The following is a 24,520-nucleotide window of genomic DNA, read 5'->3' on the forward strand; positions in this document are numbered from 1 at the left end:
TCGAGGGCAGCAACTGTTGCTTCCCTTTCTCGCTTTTGCGTCAACGATTTTGACGTCAAAATTCTTCCTAAACACAACACACGCAGTTTAAAACCAATCATTCGCACGAACAACCTGGCTCTGATACCACTGTTGGGAAATCATGTGGGCGACATCACATGCGCAGCGGAAGAACAAGAAAACAAAATCCCCAAAAGGATGTTCGTCGTCGTGCGAAGATTGGTGCGAAAAAATCCGCAAAACACAAAACTGCGTATAGAGATTGTGTTACCTAGGGAGATCGTATATCCCTGTTTCCTTGCAGATCCTTAGGAGAGGGTGAAGGAGGTCAAGCGTCCTCCTCTCTAGCGGTGATCCACACAGTAGGGTTGCGACGACGCTCCTCAAAACTCCAGGCCTACTCTGAGGTGGAGAGGAGAATAGGAAAGGCAAGCAAAGACTCTAAGCCTATGAGGCTGTGAATCCCTCCTATTTATAGAGATCCCGTGTCAAACCCTGATGGGTCCTTCCCTAGTGGGTATTGGATCTGCATCCAATAAGACAAGGGCTCCGTCGGATATCTCATATCCGAACCTCTACTCATCGCAATGCCTACCATATGTGTGTGACCCTCTAGGCCCAATATCGAGCTGGCCGTGAGTCATACCTGTTAGAACTCCTTCTAACTCAGTGAATTATTATCTCTGTAATAATTCACTCGACTCATCGACTACGGACGTACTAGGCCACTACGCCGTAGTCCCCAGACGATACAGGGGAATCCAATCCATTGGACCTGTCTGTCCTCAGTTACCATGTACCTATAGTCCCTCATCCATCTATTATCCCAAAGACCGTATATCGAGCATGGTGTTGTCAGACCCATACGGTTTCTACTCGAGTCTCGCTCTAATCGGATTCTCCCGGAGAACTCTTTCTCTCTCAACCCGAATGACCCTGGCCAGGGATTTGTCTGAGCAAGAACACATAGGATATTCCTCTCATGACGTCGAGAGTGGATGATCCTCTATTGACACTCAATAGCCCTTGTAAGGTCGACTACCACTCCCAATGACCAACTGTACTAGATCTGAGGACAGCCAAACCTATAAGTCTGGTATCAAAGAGTGGAGCACTCATACAGGATATCCTTGGTGTCTCAAGTCTAAGGACCAGATACACCACTAGGACTACGGAATCGCTGTTTGACAATAAGGCATCATCAACCATCCAGCATTCCGTAAGCGGATCAATCAGTGAACTCATTCTCCAATGAGCACCTGTACTGTATCCCTAGTGTCCCTACACGAGCAACTATGAGACTAGCTGCATCCATCATATGGACGGGTATACAGCACACCAGTCTATCCGGTTATCACGATGTCCCTCTCGAGTAACCTATGACCGGGATTATTTAGGATATGTGTTTAAAGGTGAATCGATCTCATTATCGTGATCTCATCACGATCCGATTCCCATTGCACAAATCCAAGGACATCACAATATATATATGCATTTATGCAATAGTTATAAAGTGATATACGCCAAAATATAATATGCAAAAAGATTCTGTATCAAGTCACACGTGCCATCACTCACGTGATTGGCTTGTTAGGCACCTATGACTAGCAGTGGACACGTGCGAGAGATTTTCGATCTGTAATGGACCATTTTACCCTTTGTTGTGCCACTGTTCAGAGCTTGTAAAGTCTGTTTGTAATTTGCATTGTCTATGAAGTGTTTTTCGGTGATGTTTGCTTATGGATCCCGATTGCAGCGTTCTCTCTAACCCGTTCTCTCTTTTGGTGGTCCTAAGGGACAATGGGAGGCTTCGAGGAGGCTGACCTTTGCGGACGGACACGCAAGGGTGCCGCACGACTTAGGCAAAACCAGCTAAGTCCGTGACAGCTTGGTCGTGAAAGGGGGGCGAGGAGGTGGAGCATGCAGAGGCAAACTCCAAGTACCGAGACAAGGCTAAAGGGCAGATGCCAAGGAACTTTGTAAGACCGGTGTCAACGAGCTTCTCATCAAGATAGCTGAAAATGAAGGACTTCAGGTCATGCAAGAGTGCACGACTAAGGAACGAAGCAGGCAATATACGGTGTTGTACCTTTGCTACTCAATGGTGTAGGCGGTAGGGTTGATGGAGAGGACGGTACAATCCTAGAGGTGACCAAAACTATTAGAGACTTACTCCAAGTTGGGGTGAAAACTTCCTGCATTCCAGAAGTTCGATGGCATTGAGAAGGTGAATCACAATAGCTAACTTAATGCAAGGAGTGCAAACACTTCAAGTGCTTCAGAAGTGTGAGCAAAGAGTAGGCGAAGTTCAGTAACTAGCTCGATGCATGGAGTACAACCCTTGAGGAGGCAGGCGAAGTCAAGTAACCATTGCCTTCTCAACTCTTAAGAGAATAGGCGAAACCAAGTATCTCAATATCCAGTAGAGGACCTCTGCATAGGTTCAAAGTCTCTTCGAAGATAATGGAAGACAATAGCTGTCAAATCCTCACCAATGATGATCAGTGCTACTGAAAGTAGATTATCCGCTTCATTTCCCAATAGAATATCAATCGAAAGTGAAAGTGATGCGAATCTACTTAGAAGTGACAACTAAGTGAAAGAAGAGTCGATGGACAAATTTTATAGATGAAAGACCCAAAACTTCGAAATTTTATGAGACGATGCTCGTTAAAGCTCCAATAAGTATCCACCTAGTTCAAGCAGCATGAGGCATTTGAGAGACTAGCGCATAGTAAGGATGGTTTTTTTCCTTCATCCGGAGGATCCGTAAGAACCAATAAGGATCAACAAAACTCAGCCAACCCCACACTAGAGTCAGAGTCATTGGAGAGTTGAAGCAGCATAGCGGATCAAAGGTTTAACTACTCAAAAATAGCAGTGGAGAGCAGTTGGGAGCCAAGAGGCGAATTGTAGTTGGAGCAAAAAATTTAAGACTCAACAAAGGCAAGGAGTTACAATGTCGGCAAAAGCTTCGACGAGGACGTCGAAGGAATAAGTGGGGGAGAATGTCACGGACAAAATTCTATACAGGATGTTTAATGTAATACTTATGTATGTTTGTGTCTTTTGGTTTGTTCATGCCTTGCACAAGATGTAGAGGGACGATCGAAGACTTAACAACCCCATTTTAGTTGGGTTTAGTGGCCTTCTTAGGCTTATAAATAAAGGTTACATTATGTGGACACTTGGAAGAGATATTTGGTCTATAGTGGACTATTTTAACCCTTTGTTGTGCAACCGTTCAGAGCTTATAAAGTCTATTTGTAATTTGCATTGTCTATGAAGTGTTTCTTGAAATGTTTGCTTGTGGATCCCGAGTGAGGTACTTTCTCTAACCCGTTTTCTCTTTTGTAGGTCCTAAGGGACCATGGGAGGTTTCAGGGAGGCTGACCTTTGCGAACGGATACGTAAGGGTGCCACACGACTTAGGCAAAACCAGCTAAGTCCGTGACACCCTATCAACTTAACCCTAATACATCATGCCATATTGGGTATTGGATCTTCATCCAACTACCCAAACCTCTTAGATTAGTGGATCTCTATCCAATAATCTATTATTAGCTCTTATTGGATCTCATCTAGATGATCTAATAATTCAGGGGCTTATTGGATATCCAATAAGATAGGGGCTCCAACGGATATCTAATATCTGAACCTCTACTCGTCGTAATACCTACCATATGTGTATGACCATATAGGCCCAATATCGAGCTGATCGTGAGTCTTACTTGTCAGAACTCTTTCTGGCTTAGTAAATTTTTTATCTTCATAATAATTCACTCAACTCATCGACTATGAACGTACTAAGCCATTATGCTGCAGCCCCTAAATGATACAGGAGAATCTAATCTTTTGGACATATCTATCCTTAGTTATATTATATCTATAGTCCCTCATTCATCTAATATCCTATAGATTGTATACCAGACATAGTGTTGTCAGACCCATATGGTTTCTACTTGAGTCTCACTCTAATTAGATTCTCCCAAAGAACTCTTTCTCTCTTAATTTGAATGACCTTGGCTAGGGATTCGTTTGAACAAGAACATATGAGATATTCCTCTCATGACACCAAGAGTGGATGATCCTCTATCGACACTCAATAGTCATTGTAAGGTTGGCTACCACTCCTGATGACTGATTGTGCTAGATCTGAAACTTCCATGCCTATAAGTTTCGTATCAAAGAGTGGAGTACTCATACAATACATTCTTGGTGTTTGACAATAGAATCACTGTCTGACAATGAGGCATCATTAACCATCCAACATCCGGATTAATCAATGAACTCATTCTCCACTGAGCACCTGCACTATAGCCCTTGTATCCTCATACGAGTAGTTATGAGACCAGCTACCTCCATCATATGAACGGGTATACAACACACCAGTCTATCTGATTATCTCAATGCCCCTTTCGAATAACTTTTGACTAGGATTATTTAGGGTCTGTATTTAAAGGTGAATTGGTCTCATTATCATGATCTTATCACGATCCGACTCCCATTGCATAGATCCATGGATATCATAATATATTCATACAACAAACAATATAAAATGATAAAATACTAAATAATATAATAAAAAGAAAGAATATGTATCATGTCACACGTGTTATCACTCATGTGATTGACTTGTAGAGCACTTATAACCAGCAGATTTATTATTTGATCTCCTATGATTCTTTTTGCTATTTACTATAGAGGAGATTTATCCGAATAAATCATAATTTTTCTCTTGATTTTTTGATATTCTTAATTTAAGATTTATTTATTTCATATGACTCCTTTATGTTTATGATATATATACCCATTATCAAATTGATCTCTCTTCATTTTGTCTTTGTTATTAATATCTTTCGTAATTGGAACGTTGATATAAATTTTGCACCATTGTATCTTTTCTTTTTTTTTTGACAATGACAAAAAGGGAGAGAAAAAATTGCTAAACTTACAATATCAAAAGCAAAAATTGATAACTTGCATATCTAAAAAGGAATTAAAAAACTTGCTAGCATGCTCATCTCAAAGAGAAGCAAAAACTTGTTAGCTTGCATACTTATTTTATTTATATAAGTCGAGATGATCAAACCACTATAAATTGATTTATATTTTATTTATGCTTTTCATTCATAATACAAACTGATTTACTTACTCACTATTTTTACACACGTTTTAAGTTAAACGTATTTTCAATACCGGTTTCATGGAATGAAATTGTTCAAATAGTAATTTTTTTAAAGCACTAATTTCCTTCCCCCGCTCTTAATGTCTTTACGGTCCTAATATAAAAATATTAAAATGAAGAGTATTCTATAATTTGAGGTGGTTGCTGTTAAAATTAAGATGATTCATATCGAGTCGAACCGAAAGATATTCGTGTGGATCTTATACGTACCGAAAGATATTCGTGTGGATCTTATACGTGTTTTATAGAAAACTTAACCGAAGATATCTGACATATTTTAAGGGATTTTAATTTTTTTCTTGTATCTCATGTGTATATTATAGAGAAGGAAATAAAAAAAATGATCATAAAGAGATTTTTTTTCTTTTTGGGAGGGGAGTGATAATCTTACTTGGACAATTTTATGCACTCTGGATTTACGAAGCACTTGTTGTATTTTTACGGTTTAGTTAATATAAATTTATTTTAAAAATAATATTTAAAATACTGTAAATACCGTGAAATAAAGAACGATTTAATAAAACTTATGCATCGGAGTACAGTCGGGGGCTTATAGATAAAACTCTCCTCGTTGAGTGTCGTTACATCTTTTGTTTCTGTATGTTTTGCAAAAGTAAAAACAAAATATCAACCGTAATGAGTTAAAAAGTCCCCCAATATATATGTTGCAGATTAAGAACAAGACGAGAGATTGGAGGAGCAGTCCACTCGCCAAAAATTGGGTTACCTCCCCCTTGTCTTATATTTCTTATAGGTTTGGTTTATTTGAGAAACAACTAAGATCTACAAACCCACAATAGTACCGTCTCTTTTATCTGAGGCCCCAAATTAATTTGTGTGTGTCAGATTAATTAATTTTTGATAAAGAGGCAAATGGAAAAGTTGAAAACTTCCCACTGGCACTTGTAATTGTAATCAGCTCAGATTAACTTAGCCTATGTTATTGAATCTATCAGGTTTTAAGGACATCGAATCATCAAAAGCTATCATAAATAATACCAAAATTCCTGAATAAGAAATGATTTTAGGAGATATAGAAGAATCCAACGATTCTATTTATTGTTTTCATTTTTCTTTATTGAGGATGTAACAAACATTAGTGTGACCACCGTTTGATTGGAAAGCCTTGATAAATCTATTATGGAGTTCATCTAGAACAAATAATTATTAAAAAGTGATTTTTTTTTATGGATTTCAAGATTTGGACCACACATTGTAGTTTAGGGAACAAACTTGATGGCCCAAAATATTGGGATGAAAAGGCAAAAATATAATAGCATCCATAATAAAAACACTTTTCTTTTTTTTTTTTTCTTTAAAGAGTTGGATTGCACTATAAAGCCGTAACTTTGGAATGAAAAGGAAAAGAAACATAAAATATTGAATATGTTTTCAATTTTTTATCAACATTTTTTTGAGTCAGGAATCACAAAAATAAAAGTAAGGACGGAAAACACATGTTTCTCAATTATTTTTTCTTGGTAAACAAAAAATATTTTTTGAATTAACATTTCTAAATAATTGTTTATAAGATTTCGGGAACGCGTAACGTAGCATATGGTTGCGTTGCGTGTTTTATCCAAACCCAAACCCAAACCCAAACCCAAACCCGGCAGAATGCGACCGGTCCGTTTCTCCAACCGCGAACCGTCGGGTCTTCGGGATGAACCGGTCTTTCCGGCTCGGACGATCGTCACGATTGAATCCCGTGGCGTCCAAAGTTCCCTGCCTCTGCCGAGCCTGGGAGAGCCAACCCGGTGCTTTTCCGCGTGGGTCCTCGAGTAGAAACATGCTGTCGCGTCGCCCGTCTCTTGGAGGCCAGTGATTGCCCGCCTGCCCACCCACCGACCCACTCGCTTTCCCATCTCCCCGCCCTCCGCCAGTGAGTGTCTTCTCCCCACCGTAACCGTGCCATGAGGAGGTCATTGCTATGTTCTTCGATGAATCAGATGGCGCCCTCGTCCTTGTCCGCTTCCCCTTCCCCTTCCCCCTTCAAGTTAATAGGCATCTCCATCCTTCTACTCTCCTATTCCCTCTCGCTTCTCCTCTTCGCTCCCAGCCTCTCTCCATTCCTCTCCGACTCCGACTCCGACTCCAACTCCCGCTCCTCCTCTTCTCGCCTTCTACTCCAATACCCATTGCCATCCGCTTCTTCTTCGTCTTGTTCTTCGGTGCTCGAATTGCCCCCTGACCGGCACTGCGCCTTCGCCCTCTCTCGATGCGGCCGCAGCGGCGGCGGGGGCGGGCTCGTCAACTACGCCGCAATCCACTTCTGCCTTTTCACCGGTCGCCCCCTCCTATCCCTCCCTGCCCTCGCCCTCCTCCTCCTCCTCCACTTCTACTTCCTCGTCTCCGCCGCCCGCGACCACTTTACCCCCGTCGTCACCCGCCTCGTCGCCCACCTCCGCCTCTCCCCCAGCATGGCCGCCGTTACCCTCCTCGCCCTCGGCAACGGCTCCCCCGACCTCTTCGCCTCCGTTGCTGCCCTCCGCGGTGGCCACCCACGCACCGGCCTCGCTGCCATCCTCTCAGCCGGCGCCTTCGTCTCCGCCTTCGTCGTCGGCGCCGTGGCTATACTCGCCGGCCCTTTCCCCCTCGATCCAGGTCCCTTCGTGCGTGACGTCTTTTTCTACCTCGTCGCGGCCTCCGCCCTCTTCTACGTCTACCTTAGCGCCGAGATCTTCCTCTGGCAGGCGGTCGGCTTCATCCTCTTCTATATCTTTTTCGTTGGATTCGTCTTCTGGATGGATCTGGGGGTTCACGGCACGACAGACAAAAATGGGGAGCTGGAGATGGGTCTGGCAGTGGAAGGAGAGCAGGAGGCTTGGAAGAAGAAGGATTTCTTTACAGATACCGCCGACAAGGAATCTGAACGACCGGTGGGAAACATCGAGGAAGTGGAATCTGCATGGAGTCTTCATCGGGTGCTTCGAAAGGTATGGCTTCTATTCTGTAAATTGGTTCCCATAACATCTATGAACTTGTAACGAGCTTTGTGTCTTCTCTAGAGTAATATTTCTCTAGTTCTACACATTTACATCCAAATGTTTTCGAGGTTAAAATGTCTTATAGACAAAAGAATATGAAATCTAATACATTTATTCTATTGATAGCATAGATCCATTTACTCATTTTCCTGAAAACTGTTAATGTTGATTGCATTGTTAAAGTTTGGCAGGCACCAAAACTAGGTTAACATGAAAGCATCAGGCATTGTCGCTTGATTTTTGTGCTAGTATTAGTGAATAGAAGCACTGATGTCCTTTTGTTGGTTGTATATGGTTTGTTTCCTACTGGACATCATGCATCAAGCAGAGATGCATAATCCTTAGGCATCACTTTGTCACACTAGGTATCCATAAACTTGGACTGGCCTGATTTATCCATAAACATATCGATTAGGTCTATTGGTAACTTTCTGGTTGATATAAAATGTTTACTCAACTCGTTAGCGTATCACCTGTCCTCCTAGGATTATATGATTTGTCATCATCACTTGAGCCTTTTGTCTGGTAGTTTCAGCATAGCCATACCTGTAGCCTTTATTAACCTTGATTAGCAATTACTATATTTTCAATAGTTCCTTTTGTTATCTGTTCAGTTGGGTTTTGGATTACCAACTGCATCAATTGTTTCTCTCTTATTTGTTTGGTGCAAGTGCTTCCTATTGATTGCAGAATAATTTTTAGTTGCCTCTTGTTTCTTGTGATAAATTAATGTGGTAGTTCCACATAAAGGGCTGGTAGCCTGGTTTAATATGCAGAAATCTAATGATGATTTTCCTTCTGATGTAATATGGTCTGAAGTAGATGTGATTTTAAGATCAGACCTTGATTTCAATAATGCCCTTGTTACTTTTTCATATTAACTGATGTTTTTTGAGCTCTTAATAAGTTAATGCCATTTTCTTTATGTGATGGTACTTCGCTGGGTCAATGCAGTATTTTCCTATTGACTTTAGTTCAAGATTTCTTTTAGTGGGTTTTTTCAGAATCTTGTGCAAGCTGGAGAGGTTGGGTAATTTGGAATTGATATGACAAAGCCCATGTTGAGGAAGATTTTGTTGGATTTGTATTAAAACAAATCATACAACAATATCAATAACTAGCCATAATGTTTTAATTATTTGGAGTTGGCTACATGAATTTTTTTTTCACAATTGAACTCTATACAAAGCAATATATTTAGTTAAATAATTAGTATTTAAGTCTTTATTTATAATTTATACTATAGTCTTCTTAGGTTTTCCGCTACCTCTCTATACACTACTATTATGAAATGTCTCATCTTTTCTAACTACAACATTTACAAGTCTTTTTAGAAAATATCCATACCATGGTTCTAATTCTCAAGTACTAAACGTGTACTAGTCTATGGCCGGGCCAGTACGAATTTGATCTATACTGGTGTACTATTACACGATATGCTGAAATGTGGCATGGTAACCAAGAGATTAGAAGGAGGAGAAGGAAAAGAAGAGGTGGAGGAGGAGAGAGGAAGAGGAGGAGAAAGAGCAGTAGTAGTACTGGGAGGTCTAGCAGTGTTGTGTGGCATGCGAGTCATGAGAGCTTGTATATGTCTGATGAGAGCTAAAACCCTGGCTGACTTCCTCAAAAAGATCAGATTGGACAAGGAGAAAAGCCCTGGTTTTCGTCATAGATGATTCCCTAAAGTAAATACTGTTTGATGGTATGTATTGATCCAAGCTGAATTAAGAATCATGATCCATACTAAGGTATGCAATACAGTACCATACCGGTGTTTCGAGGTTGGCTCGGTATGATACGGTACCGGCGTATCGAGTGGTATATCAGGGCGTACCGAGCAGTACATCAAGACTTACTGAGCGATTTTAAATATTTCTTTCTCTTACGGTAGCACTGTAGCACTAAGTACTGCTACAGTATACACTGTAGTACTGTAGCACGGTCCGTCCGGTAGCGGATGGTCCGCGTACCGGTATACCGTCGGACCGGTATGTACCGCCCATACCGGGCGGTACCATTCGAAATTGCATACTATGATCCATACTATTTTAAATGATTCGCTTCTCATGTTATCCTTTTCCAGAGTTACACTATATTGTTCACAAGTGAAACTTATTCTATCTTTTCTAGTAGCTTTATACACCCATCAACATTCTCATCTTATCTACATAAACATTTTGTATCTTGTTTCAATTTTTTTTTAATCTGTGTATATGAAACATTCTTATTTTATAGACATAAACATCTGTCAAAAAGGATTTTAAAAGTTCTATGTGCTCATCGGGTTCATTTTATGGACTGGTCCAATGCAAATGGTGAGAGACAGCTTTGGGATGTCCTGTTAGGGTGAGAGGTTGCTTCTAATTCCCCTTTCACAGAACATTCTCTTCTTATCTCTTGGCATAAACATTTTAAAACAAACATTGTCTTATAAAATTTTCTTAATCTAAAGAACACCCGGAGATCACATTGAACTCTTGAAGTCCCCTTTCCACTGTAACCATCCAGTTTTTACAATATCATGTTAACACAAATCATGTTAAAAAATGATCTGTTAGATATTCTTCCTTCATCTTAATGTTACATGCTTAAGATTGATGATTTATAATCATGTGTGGTATTACTGTGTGTCATGCTACACATCTTGTCAACAGATAGGTTTATGTTGGATCTAGTCAAGAAGAGAAGGTAAAAATCTGGATGGTAGCAAAAAAAGGATGAGATGGTGAATCCCATCCACTATTATTCTTATTAAGGAACATAACATTTTTTTATGGTGAATTAAAACAATTGACCACTATTATTCTCATGGCTGTGGAGTACCAATCATAAGGCACTTACAAAGAATGTTAGAACTAATCATCTTTTCTTCGTTAGCATCTGAGGCTTACCATGTGCAAGTTTTTCATTGTTTGATTATATCTGAGAGGATCAAATCGCTTCGCTATTGGTTTCTGTCACTTCATCTATAGTTGAATCATAGAATGAGCTTTTGACAACTGCATAAAAACAAAAAATCATCTGTCCCGACTATTTGGGATTATCTAAATTGTTCTTTACGCACCATTGTGCTTTGATTGGGGCAATGCCTTCAGTTAAATTTAGAGTACTCAAGTATCTTGTTATTGTTTTAATAAAATTTTGTTTAGTCTTCATCCACTTTTCTAACATCTTTAATTTTAATTGTTACCTCTCCAACTAGGGTATTTAGGTCTCCTTTGGACATGATCATACCATCTTAATGGCATCCCATCATCTTTTGTTTGAGTGACACATCATTGTTGGCTTTGTAAACATTTCTTATACAATCTTGTCTGATAACCCCACGCTCGCATCTCAACATCCTTATTTTAGTAACACCAACTTTTCATAGCTTGATATTTTATACCATAATGTATGACTAGTGTTACACCTTTTTATTAATTTGTTTACTGCACATTTTTATTAAATTGTTTGAACCAAGAGTCACACGATGCACATATAACTCTTGATATCCTTTTTCACTATAATCATCCTTCTTTAACTTTGTGAATGAGTCTTCATTGATCTCTTCTTCCTATCGAATAATAGAAAAAGAATATAACTTAATTTTTTGTTTCTCTAACATAACCATACTCTCAAATCTGCTTTGGACATTACTAAAGTTATATTTCATGTATTTGACTGTAGTCCTACACTCCTACTTGATCTAAATTCTTTAGTTCTAATGTTTGTATCTATCACTTAAACTTCTAATGAAACTGCTTGATTATAAATTATGACAGAATTAACATCAATTTTACAATGATAGAATTGTGTTTCAACTTTCAAAGTAAAACACCTAAATATTTGCACGTAACTCCTAGTATGTTTGTTGATGAAACTTGGCATTGTATTTAAGGTTAAATCATGGTAAATTCGCAAAGGGTGAACCTAGAGCTTGAGGCTCCTGTCAATATATTATGTGGATAGGGTCAATCTATGCAGCCTTACATTTATATTAAGAGAGTTGGTTTTCAATCCCATATTGCAAAGGTATGAAGGGTAACCCTTAAATAAATTCACTTAAATTAAGGATTAAAATCTCATCCTATGTCAATGTTGGTCCTCAATCGGGCAGTATGCACCCATCCCATGTGTCAATGTTGATCAATACTGACAGGTATGAGTTGTGTTGCTTGATTTTAATCGAATCATTTCTTAGCCAATTTTTGATTAAAAAATATTTTTGCTAAATTTTGCATCAATAAGTCAAGTAAAATATATTTTTATAATCTATTGCATACCATATATGACAAAAAACCTATGTAAGCATATATTCATGAATTCAATGTCATACATTGTGATTGACCTACTGCCACCAGAAAGGATCTATGTTTCAATGGGAGTGGTTCTAGGTCCTCAAATTACTTGGTTGTAGATCAATATTTTAATTTTGAAGAACCAATGCATGAAAATGTATCAATGACTTCTTATGATGATACAGTGTTATTGACGGAGGTAGTAATAGTTATAGTTATGTTCTGATTGTCATCAATCACATTGTAATTGTTGTAGTAGACTATTGAGGGAAGAATGATTGCCACAAATACAATTGCGCCAGTTGTAGAGCAGTAGAACTACAGATATCACCCCTATACTAGAACTGCGAGCCTTTTGAAATATCAAATTTTGAGAAAAATGACCAACTATCATCATGATATTGTTGCTACTAGTGCGAAGATTGTGACAATAAGGAACTGCTATATGACACATTATCATGTAAGTTCTTTATCATCTCCTTGAAGTCGTCACTTGCCCTTGTTCTTTTATTTCGATTGTAAACAAATCGGGTGGATCCTTGTTTTATGATCATCATCTTGGGTAGTATGGGTGAAATACTATTTTCCTTTTCATGCTCTACATGTGGTGGGAAAGTAAGATCCTTGATTTTCGCCATTTTCATCAGTAAATACATTATCTACCTCACTATCATCTCTCCATGGATATGCCAAATTGCAAAACTTGATGCAGATGTCTTGTTTTTTGTTTCTGAGAGAAAAAGGAAAAACTATGCATTAAGCATCAAAATAAGAAAGTACAGATGAAGTAGAGAGAGGGATGGATCCCTGAGCTCTCCAAAAATTAGAGAGACCACAAAGCCCTCCCTATGTTGGTGTGAAAGTGAGTCTCAGAGTTGAGGTTGCGAAGGATGTGAGAAATTAAAGAGACAATCAGTCTGTGCAAAACTTAAATGGCCTCCTCGATAACAAGTGGACACTTTCATCCCAACACAAAATTGATTACATTAGCTGCATTAGTAAGGATTACAAAATTGGGTTAAACCATCAGCTTAAGCAAAGCGAAGGCCTCTAAAAAGAGCTAAAGATTCAGCCATAGTAGGGGACGAAGCTTGACAAGGTTGGCAGCCAGCAGCTAGGATACTGTGCTGGAAATCTATTAAAACAAAACGAACCCCTGCAAAACCTTGAGTGCAATTGTAAGAACCATCGCAAAATAGGGTTTAGTAGAAGTAAGGCAATTTTGGGGGAAATAGATAGCCGATTTATGGAGATTAACCTTTAAGTTGGCAAGCTTAACGTAGGTGCCAAAGTGTCTAACAATATTCAGGTAGGATTTTCGATTGGTCCTAATCGCAAGTGACAAGTCATCAGCAAAGAGAACGTGAGAACCGTTTGATGCCCTTTAGGTTTAAAGGGATAATTTACCTCGATGACATTCATCAATCCCATTCAACATGTCAACTGAATGCAATAGACAAACTTATTGCGTTGATGGTCGCACGATTAGGATTGATATGCTATGCCACATTTCATGGATGATGACTTCTTATAGCCCAACCACAGCTTGACTTTTGACCTACTCGTAGGAGATGGTCTCATCCTGACATGTGTTGCTATCCAACTAAGATGTGCTTGTATGCTTATCACCTATTGATCGATCTTCTTGAAATTTGTGTCATTATCATGCACCACCTAAACTATATAGTGTTACAATCTTATCCACCACAGTCTATGTCGAACCCTGAATATACAATGCATCATAATCTAGTCTAATGCATCTACTTATGGAAGATGATAGTTATATTAAAATAAACTAGAATGTTATTGATGCTCATCTTGGTAGGGTTGGATTAGTTCTACATGAGGATCACACTGTATATATCTGATTGCTCCTTGGGTAACTTGATCCAATCTTGATTTCCTTGACCTTCTCATCAGGATAAGATAACAAATTTTATAAGGAGTAGTAGGTTCTATTCTTGGTCCATGTTTTTTTCCTCATCTTGGCTAAGCAGCCATCTTTTTTTCCGTTAACATCTAAGGCTAACCATGTGAAACCAGTTCATTGTTTGATTATGTTTGAGAGGATCAAATCTCCTCTGTTGGTTTCTCTTCACCTTTAGCTGAACCATAGACTGAGACAACTACATGAAAACAAAAATTCATTATCTAAATTGTTCTTTATGCACCATTGTGCTTTGATTACGACAATGCCTTTAGTTAAATTTAGTGTAGTCAAGTATCTTGTTATTGGTTTTACTTTTTAATAAAATTTTATTAGGCCTTCACCTGATTTTCTAACACCACTAATTTTAATTGATTTCTCCACTAATTTTAATTTAGAGTAATCCATGTTTCTTACCTCTTGTGTGCCAGTCCCATACTGGTACTGACTTGGATTGATATGGGACCAAGCTGTACTGATGTACCAACCTCTGTATGGATCGAATTTTGGAAATAGCCTAACATAAGCTGAAAATTTCAGGGGTTCGTTTCTCTCCTTTTTTGGTTATTTTAATCAAATTAGATAATTCTAAACATAATTTAGACTATAAAATAAATAAATGAGATGCAAAACGAAGGCATATACCGCCTTGGACTTGTACTAGTATGAGCTAGGACCGATATGGGTCCGGTACCCAAGATCAAGCCTAGATTATATAGATCTAAGCTAAATCCATTAGGATCTATACTAGATCTAGGTCTACCCCTCATGGTTCTAGTTTTGACTAACCAAAATATAGAGATTATATTAAGGCCTAAATTACGTCTAAACTTTGAAATTTAAACCAAGCATGCAAGAATAAACATAGACTCTAACCTAATTGTATCCACCAAATCTAGATATTACATTAAGCCCTAAACTAGGTCTAAACTTTGAAATTTAGTTCTGGTATGCAAGAATAAGCATAAACTCTAACCTAAATACATGTTAAAAATTTGAGACTAGGTCCGGAATAATCATAAATTGAAGGAAAATGGACTAGATTATGATTTTCTACTTCTCTTCATGTGGAAATCAACATTCTCTAATGATCTTCAAATAGTTTGGAAGGGAGTTAGGAGATAATAAGTGAATTTTGGGAGAGATCAAAGATAAAAAAAGAGGGCAATGAAGAGATAGTGAGAGTGTGAGGGGAAAGAATGGGGTGTATGGGGGCTTTCTATGGCCCCCACAAAGGGCACAACGGCTACACATGGCTGATTGCATAGCCTAACCCACCATGTTAGCTTATCATCTAGTACAGGGCCTAAACCTCACTTTTGATGCAGCAATTCTAAGTAGTTTAGCAGTTGTATCTCACTTTTGATATTCGTTTTTTTACAAGAATGAAAGAAAGGAGTCTTAAAATAAAGATGGATACAATTTACAAAGGGTCAACCTCCACCACACCAAAGGTGTGCGGGGCATCACAAGCATCCATCGAAGGAGGCCACTCCCATATTTAGAGATGTAATCAAGTCATACAGAGGACCCATGAGAATCATACTAGTCTGACATATTTCCTCTTATCCACCGGTGTTTTTAAAAGGTGCTTGAGTGAGGTGAGACCCGAGTGCGTTGCACAAGGTCCGGGTGACATGCTTCACTGAATCGCCACTTGGGCGCCTTGGGCTAGCGCTCGATCGAATCCCACGAGTTGAACCAGATTGTGGACTCTAGTTCGATTTAGTAGTAAATTGGTTCAATCGAGCCAACTAAGTCCAACAGTAAACACATCCACCCTCCCCTCCATGTCGACAAATCCCTAAGTCGTCTATCGTCAACGTAAAGGTTCGAATCATTCTCCTCTGTTGTTGCCTTCGTGTGTAGCTCCCTCGGCTATCGAGGGATAGGTCCACTACTTCCTCAGTTGTCGACGGACAGATCGAAAGCTTCCTTCGCCCCCGACACCATAGTTTGTAGCTTCCTTCGTTGCCGCTGTTGCCGTCCGAAGGTTCCTCCATCGCCACCGCCCTCTTTCTTCCCCACCTCTATTCTATTCCGGTGACTCCTCAAACCATAGCTTAGGTTAAAACTATTAATCTATTAATCTGTTATTAGTCCCTATTTACTATTTAGAATTGTTACTAGGTTTTAGGAATAATGGCTAGTGTATTAAGTAATTCAGAAGCTTCATAAAAAATCTCAAGAAAAGATCTTGGTTGGAAATATAATTATCTAAAGGATCCTAAAGATCCTAATGTGGTGACTTGTATCTTTTGTGAGAGGACTACTAAAGGTGACATTTTCCGTGCAAAGCAACATTAAGTAGGGAGCTTCAGTTCAAGAATGCATTAGCAAGCATTGTCCACCTAATGTAAAAGAAGAGTTGTTGATTTATACAACTTAGAAAAAGACACAGAAACGAGTCTTATGGGATTTTACCTAAGGATCATGTTCACCAAATTGGAGGAAGATCATTCGGAACTGTTAATGCCAATGGGAAAAGAGTATTTGATAGAAAAAAGAAAAGTAGGGATTGCTAAGAATGCTAAAGGGACCAATGAACTTGCACACACATATATATATATATATTAAAGATCACAAAAGCAACAAAGTCAAACATGAGCAAAAGTAAGACAAACAAATATAAGTGATGCTTGTGATCAGGAAATAAGGGAAAGAACAATTCAACACATTGTTTGCTTCTTCTATCAGGCTGGAATTCCCCTTAATGCTTGTTGTTGGATAGTTTTAAAAAGATAATTGGATATATTGGAAGATATGGTAGGGGATTGAAACCTCTAAATTATCATGAGTTGCGAGTTTCATTAATAAAGAAATAATTAGATTATACAAATGATTTGTTGAAAGACTATAAAAAATCATGAGCAAAGCATGATTGCTTTATTATGACAGATGCTTGGGGCCAATAGGAGATACAGAAATATAAATAATTTTATGATCACTTGTTCTTTAGGAACCATGTTTATTAAGTCAATAGATACATCTTCTTTAATGAAATATAGAGAAAAGATATATGAGTTGCTTGACAAGTTTGTAAAAGAAATTAGTCAGCAAAATGTCATCCAAGTTTTAACTGACAATGGAAGTAACTATGTTTTAGTTGATAAGATTTATCTTTTAAATTTTTTAAAATTTTAGTTACTCCATGTCACCAATTTGAATGACTAGTGTACAATGTGACTTAAATCTTATCAATTTTATTATAATTTGTCTTAGGTAAATTACTTCAAGCAAAATGGCAATACTTGTACTCCATGCGTAACACATTGCTTTGATCTAATACTGGAGGATATTAAAAAGATTCCTAACTTCAAGAAGACTTTATAAAAAACAATATTTGTCAATAGATTTCTCTATAATCATATTGAGACTTTAAATATAATGAGAGGATTGATAAGAAGCAAGAAATTGGTGAGTATGGTGTCACCCGATTTGTTACTTCTTGACATTACAAAGCGTATATCGTCAAAAACACAACCTGAGAAGCATGTTTATCTTAGAGAAATGGGTGACAAGCAAATGGGCAAAAAAAGTGAAATGTAAGAGGTCCAGTGATATCATTTTAATGTCATTCTTTTTTGGAATCATATAATTTATACATTCAAGGTAATAGGTCCTCTTGTTTGAGTCTTTCGGTTGACAAGTAATGAAAAAAAGCCTACAATGAGATATATTTATGAGGCTATGGATAGAGCCAAGAAAATGATTCAAGATTCTTTTAGTGAAAATAAAGAGAAGTATAAGGATATATTTGTAATCATTGACAAAAAATGGGGTGGCAAGATCTTCTCCTCGGACTTACCCAGATGGATGAGGAAGTCGATTGGCTTGTTAGCTTCTCGATGGATGAAAAGGAATTCCAAAATCTCGAAGCTCTCTCGAATAGCATGAATATACTCTAAAGTAATCCAGCAACACCATGGCATACTATAGCGATCGTTGAGGATATCCATTGCGACTTGTGAATCAGACCAAAGATGGACCAAATAAAAGTTTCGTCTTCTAGCTTCAAAAAGGTCGAGGAGGATAGTTTGTAATTCATGTAGTAGAATAATACCTTCCTTTAATCTACCTTTTGCCACAGCAAAAAGGGGGATTATAAAATGGTCTCGGAAAACACATCCCAACCCAACCATGGAAGTGAAGAGTATTTATGGCAATAATACCCTTTGCGGGAGGGGTCCAGTGGTGCTATGTAGACTTGGGAGTTGCGAAGTTTGGACATAGATTCCAATTAGCAGCAATGACCTCTAGTCGATGCGGTGTCTGCTACAGTTGTGGATTCGTTTTGCATTCTTCTGCTCACATCTTGCACAATGGCTGAGATAATGACATTTGGAGATTTTGGGTGCTTGACTTAAAACTACAGTTCCTCTCAGCCCAGATATGATATATGGTAGTTATGAAAGATAGTTTCCCGATTAGACTTATGAAACTCTCGTTGTTTCAATGACTGCATACCCATGTCAATTCTGCATTCCACCCTTGTGACGAGTGGGATAGGTTGCATCAGCTCAAAATGCCTCCCTACACTCATGATGAAAAAGTGCAATTAAAGATTAAGTTGACAGTTTCATCTCCTTGACCACATAAGTAGGAGGAATTGGTGCAGATTCCCCACTTTATCAATCTATCCAAAGTGCTCAACCTGTTATGAAGGAATGTCATGGTATGTTGCCCTTAAACCAGACAAGATTACTCCATGCAACCATATTTGAAGGCACATCCATAGCTGTGTAAGCTAATTTAAGTGTAAAAACATCGGAAATTGAAGGCTTCCACACCACACAATCATTTCGAGAATGGGGGAAAGTGGTAATTGTCAAGAAGAGCATCCCAAACGGGGATTAAAGCTGGTGAGTGGTGACTAACAACGCATACTCCATCCTTGCAAATTTCAGAAACTTTGGCTAAAAGGTTAGTGAAAATTTCATAATCAATATAGTCCCTAATAACAGGTTTTAGAAATCTCGCTTTTGATATGCTCAAGGGTTAGTGGAAATCTCACTTTTGATATGCTCACTTTTGATGTGGTCAACTGAACAGAGGGATTTTCTTGTTACAATCTCGTGACTTATTTTTCTGAAGAATTTCGTGTAAGTTTCAGAGATGAAATTAGCATTTAATTCTTAAGCTTTAATATTTCTCTTTCTATATGTATTTCTGTCAATCCATTTAAGAAATGGCTTTTCCATTAATTATTTCATTCATGCTTCTAAAGTACTTGCACATATTATTAGACAGGTAACACAAATATGGGCAGTTCCAGTTTCAACTCTTTTGAAGCTCACTGTCCCATCACCTTCTGAATGGAGCAGATTTTACATTTCAGCTAACATTGGCTTGTGCCCCGTCATTCTTCTATACTCTTTGAGCTCCTTCATTGCCTTGGATAGGCAAATTGTGTTCCTAATCCCTCAAATCCGTTTACCAATATGGTCTGTTGTTGTCCTCACAAGCTTTTCTCTTGCGCTGGTTCACTTCATTTTTGAGAGGGACCCTCCAGAAAAAGATTGCATTTCAGGTACTTTAGTTGCCTTCATGATGAGTGTGTTTTGGATCTCAACCATGGCAGGGGAACTATTGAACTGTTTGGAAACAATAGGAATCATAACGAAATTGCCCCCTGCAATTCTTGGGTTGACAGTGCTGGCATGGGGAAACTCAGTAGGTGACCTTGTTGCTGATGTGGCTTTGGCAAAGGCAGGTCAGCCGGCTATGGCAATGGCAGGCTGCTTTGCTGGTCCCATGTTTAACATGCTGGTCGGTCTGGGAACTGCAATGGTGATTGAGACAGCCAGCGTTTACCCAGTAGCTTATGAGCTCCGCTTCCATGTTGGCATTGTGATTGCTTTTGTGTTTCTTCTACTGAGCTTGATGGGCTCTCTGCTGGTGGTGACTTGGTTCAGATTTCGGGTGCCTAGGTTCTGGGGCTTTTGCCTTGTTGGCCTCTACCTTCTTTTCACTGTCATGAGCATAGCAATTGCAAGGTTTTCATGATGAAGGGATCTCACAGTAGTTTAGTTTTCGATGTCAGATAAACGAATTTGCCAGTGGATGGATGCTATTATTGTGGCCGAAAAGTTGCAAGATGCACTACCCTAATTTGTTATCAGTCACGTTCTGGCATCAGCATGTGTTCAGTTGCAACATAATCTCGGTCACCACATAATCAGCACGAAGCAGGCAGTAAGCTTGATGAGGATGCTATTTAGAGATGTAATATTTTTGTTCTCCAGTGTTTCTTTTTTCTTTTCTCCAGGATCACAACACTCTGCTCTTATTGTTTGATGGACGGATATATATATATATATATATATATTCCTCTATGCTTGAATTCTGATACAGTTGAGAAATTAATTAAGCAAGTCTGAATCCTTAAAAGGAGTATATATATATATATATATATATATATATATATATATATATTTGCATGTTCGCCTTCTTTTGCATGATATTAAAATAATATTATTAGCATTGAGTTTCCTTTTTACCCTCTAAACTCTTCTTTCTCTCTTCTCTCCCATCCTAATGTTCTTATGGATGTTACCATTGTCCCTCCAAGCATTTGATATATAGGAGGCTACGATTCTCCCCTCGCCTGAGCAATTTGGATCATTTTTTTACTGTTTTTTCTCTATTTTGTCTTGGTCAAACCAATTAGAGAGATGTTATTCTTTAATCCTCATTTTCACTTAGGGGAATTATTTGGTCCCCGAGGTAATCATATGCAAGACACCTAAGTTGGACCTAAGTCTCCCATAGCTATTAAAAACAAGTCCATGATCATAGTGATGGTGGACCATCTGAAAAATATTGTATCATTTTGCTTCATCCATATATAGAGCAAGGTGGCCAAGTCATTTGTGAAGCAGGTGACTATTTTTATATATGGCATACTTTGCAACCATTTTAGAGCGTTTCTCTGTGCTTTATAGGGTAAACATGCATGACATATGTACATTTGATAAGCTTTTGTTCCCAGGAAACAAATTAGTTATACGACAACATCTTACACTTTATGGATTTAATAATTTTCACTTTAATAAATTTTGAATGAAAAACATATCGATATATGCTTGAAGGGATCTTTTGAGAAATCTGAATTTTTTAAAATACAATAGATAAATATATCTCTGGTTTCTCTCCGTTACTCGTTTACTTTGACATACATTATCATAGAAATATTTTATGTTAATATATGTGTCAAGAGATGATCAAATTCTGGATTTATAATGATAGAATAGATGTCTTCCAAAGAAGACATCAATTCAGAATTAATATCTAACCATTCTTCCTCTTTAATAAATCTAAGTCATTTATTGAATCGTCAATAATATCAAAGGTACCGAAAGGTAATGTGGGCCACATTATTTCTAACATGCTTCTACTTGTCTCATATGACATAAATATGTTTTATGATTTAATAAATCATGATGGGCGAAACGTTATGCTAAATCCTTTTCACATAATGGTTATAATCATTCATCATTTTAAAATAAATCACTAATAGGAGAGTTATATATCATTAGTTCGATATATTTCTTTTTATGTACCATATCATTAGTTATAACTTAATATGACCAATAATAATATTTTTCAAAATGGTCCAGTGATAATGTCTTTGTCGAAGACTAATTCTGTTAACTTTCATCTACTTCAATCATGTACATAATATAGAAAACAGGAGAAATAAGAAATACATAAGTGAGCTTAGAGTGTCGAATCATTCATGAATATAACATTATATCAATAATGATGTGTAGTAATGCTCATTCGTTTGATGTATTCATTAAATCCCTTGGGGGATAATTCTTTCGTTAAAGGATCTATAAACATAAGGATGATGCTAATATGTTCAATTAATACTTTTGTTTCTCTGAACTTTTTGATCAGACAAGTAATTTTACTTCCGTATGTTCAGCATCCTTAGGATACTTGTCATTTTCAAAGAAGAATATTATTGTAGAATTATCACAATAAATTTTTAGCGACTTACCAATACTATCGAAAATCTCAAATCCTAAAATAAAATTCTATAGCCATAATATGTAAATTGTGGTCTCACAAACTTAGCTTCCATAACACATACTGCTTTGCACTTTTTTTATGAAATTACTCCTCCAACTAAAAGGAATAGTCGAGTGTTGATTTTCTTATATCGATACATCCAATAAAATCTAAATATGAATATCTAATTACTTTCATGCCATTTGATCTCTTATAAGTATGTAGTCCTTTGTTAAAGTATCTTGGAACTTTCTTTACATCTTTTCAACGATTCATTTAGGATTATTTTAATACCTGTCTAGCATTTTGACAACAAAACTAATGTCTAACTTGGTGCAAGTTTGGGTATACATTAAGCTTCCCATGAGATATATAAGCAATTTTCTTCATTTGTTCTCGTTCCAATTCAGTTTTTGGATATTGAATAAGGTTAAATTTATACTTTTTTTGAATTGGAATAATACATTTATACTTTTTTGAATTGGAATAATACTTGTTGAATAATTTTCTATCTTAAATCTCTCCAAAACTTTATTGATATATGCTTTCTAAGATAACCCTAACAATCCTCATTAGGGTTACTTGTAACTTTTATTACGACGATCAAATGGTCTATTCTAGGATTACTTGGACACCTATTTAACGTTTTGATAGCAGATGTCTGACTTGGTGCAAGTTTAGGCATACATTAAGCTTCCCAAGCATAAAGAATTTCTTCATCTGTTCTTGTTCCAATTCATTTTTTGAATATTGTATAAGGTTAAATTTATCCCCTTTCTGAATTAGAATAATACTGAATAATTTTCTATCTTAAATCTCTCAAAAAATTTATTGGTATATGCTTTTTGAAACAACTCTAACAATCCATGTGATCAATTGGAGAATATTTCATAGGTTGCCTCTCCCGTATCTTTCACTTTAAAGTTTTTAAAGAGATATTTCTAAATTTTATACAATAAACTAAGATGGTTAGTAGCGAGCAAAATATCATCAACATACGGACTTAGAAATATAAGCTTACTCCTATTGACCTTCATACACTGATAAATAATATTTTTCTTAAATATAAAAAATTTTATGATATCGTTAAACTTAAGATACCGAGAAGCTTATTCAAGTTCATCTATTGATTTTTTAAGTTTTCGCATCACATGTTTCTTCCCTTAGAATGTGGATTATCTATGTAAATTTATTCCTCAAGTTTTCATTTGAAAATATGATTTTACTCTTTTTTTTTTTATAACTCTAGGTCATAATGAGCTATTAAGACCATAATAATTCTCAATAAATCTTTAAAGCTAAAAACTCTCTTTATAGTCAATGCTATCTCTTTGTTGGCAACACCATTCAGATCAAGAGGCAACATAGGAAAGAGAAGAAGATATGCGAGAGCAGTATCCTCATATATTCTATTAAGGTGAGTTAAATTTGAGGACCAAATTTCCTATAGGAGGGGAGGAATTCAGGTCTAGATCCTTGAGCTATTTTCTTAACTATCATTTGAAGATATGTATCTTCCTTCTGACATTCTTTAACCTTTTCTACCAAATATGATTGTGCCATCAAACACGCAAGAAAACCTTTATTTGTCTTCGATAAAATTTTAAGTTTTAAGTCTGCCAACTCCGTCATCATAGAATTCCTTTGAATATTCATATAGGCTACAAGACTATAGGTATTTTTGCTTAAGACATCAGCAACTACATTAGCTTTCCTAGGATGGTAGTTGATATTAAAATCATAATCCTTTAGAAAGTCCAACCACCTTCTTTGTCTCATATTTAAATATTTCTGTGTGAAAATATATTTGAGACTCTTATGATCTGTGAAGATTTCGAAAGTCTGTCCATAGAGATAATGCCTCCAAATTTTTAGTGCAAAAATGATAGCTGCTAGCTCTAAGTCATGAGTAGGATAGTTCTTCTCATGAGGTTTTAATTGCCTCGATGTATAAGCAACTACCCTCTCGTTTTGCATTAGAACGCAACCAAGCCCTTGTAGTGAGGCATCACTATACACTATAAAACCTTCTCCCTCTGAAAGAATCACTAAGATAGGAGCACTGGTTAATTTCTTCTTCAATTCTTGAAAACTTTGTTAACATTTATCATCCAACATGAAA

The 24,520-nt window shown here is 37.4% G+C and overlaps 1 protein-coding gene across 2 annotated transcripts; it reads left to right on the forward strand.

Moving 5' to 3' along the window:
- The first annotated feature begins 7,011 nt into the window (after window positions 1-7,011).
- Window positions 7,012-20,717, forward strand: LOC103998334 (cation/calcium exchanger 5). Of its 2 annotated transcripts, none has more exons than XM_065109197.1 (2): window positions 7,012-8,124; window positions 19,629-19,839. In XM_065109197.1, the coding sequence occupies exons 1-2, from the start codon at window positions 7,102-7,104 to the stop codon at window positions 19,695-19,697; spliced, it is 1,092 nt and encodes a 363-aa protein (XP_064965269.1). In that variant the 5' UTR covers window positions 7,012-7,101; the 3' UTR covers window positions 19,698-19,839. The 2 variants fall into 2 exon arrangements, with proteins under 2 accessions (XP_064965269.1, XP_009418054.2); XM_009419779.3 differs by having other exon boundaries at window positions 7,013-8,124; window positions 19,633-20,717.
- Window positions 20,718-24,520: the final 3,803 nt, after the last annotated feature.

Source organism: Musa acuminata, chromosome BXJ2-5 (genome assembly GCF_036884655.1).
Source record: "Musa acuminata AAA Group cultivar baxijiao chromosome BXJ2-5, Cavendish_Baxijiao_AAA, whole genome shotgun sequence".
Taxonomy (NCBI): domain Eukaryota; kingdom Viridiplantae; phylum Streptophyta; class Magnoliopsida; order Zingiberales; family Musaceae; genus Musa; species Musa acuminata.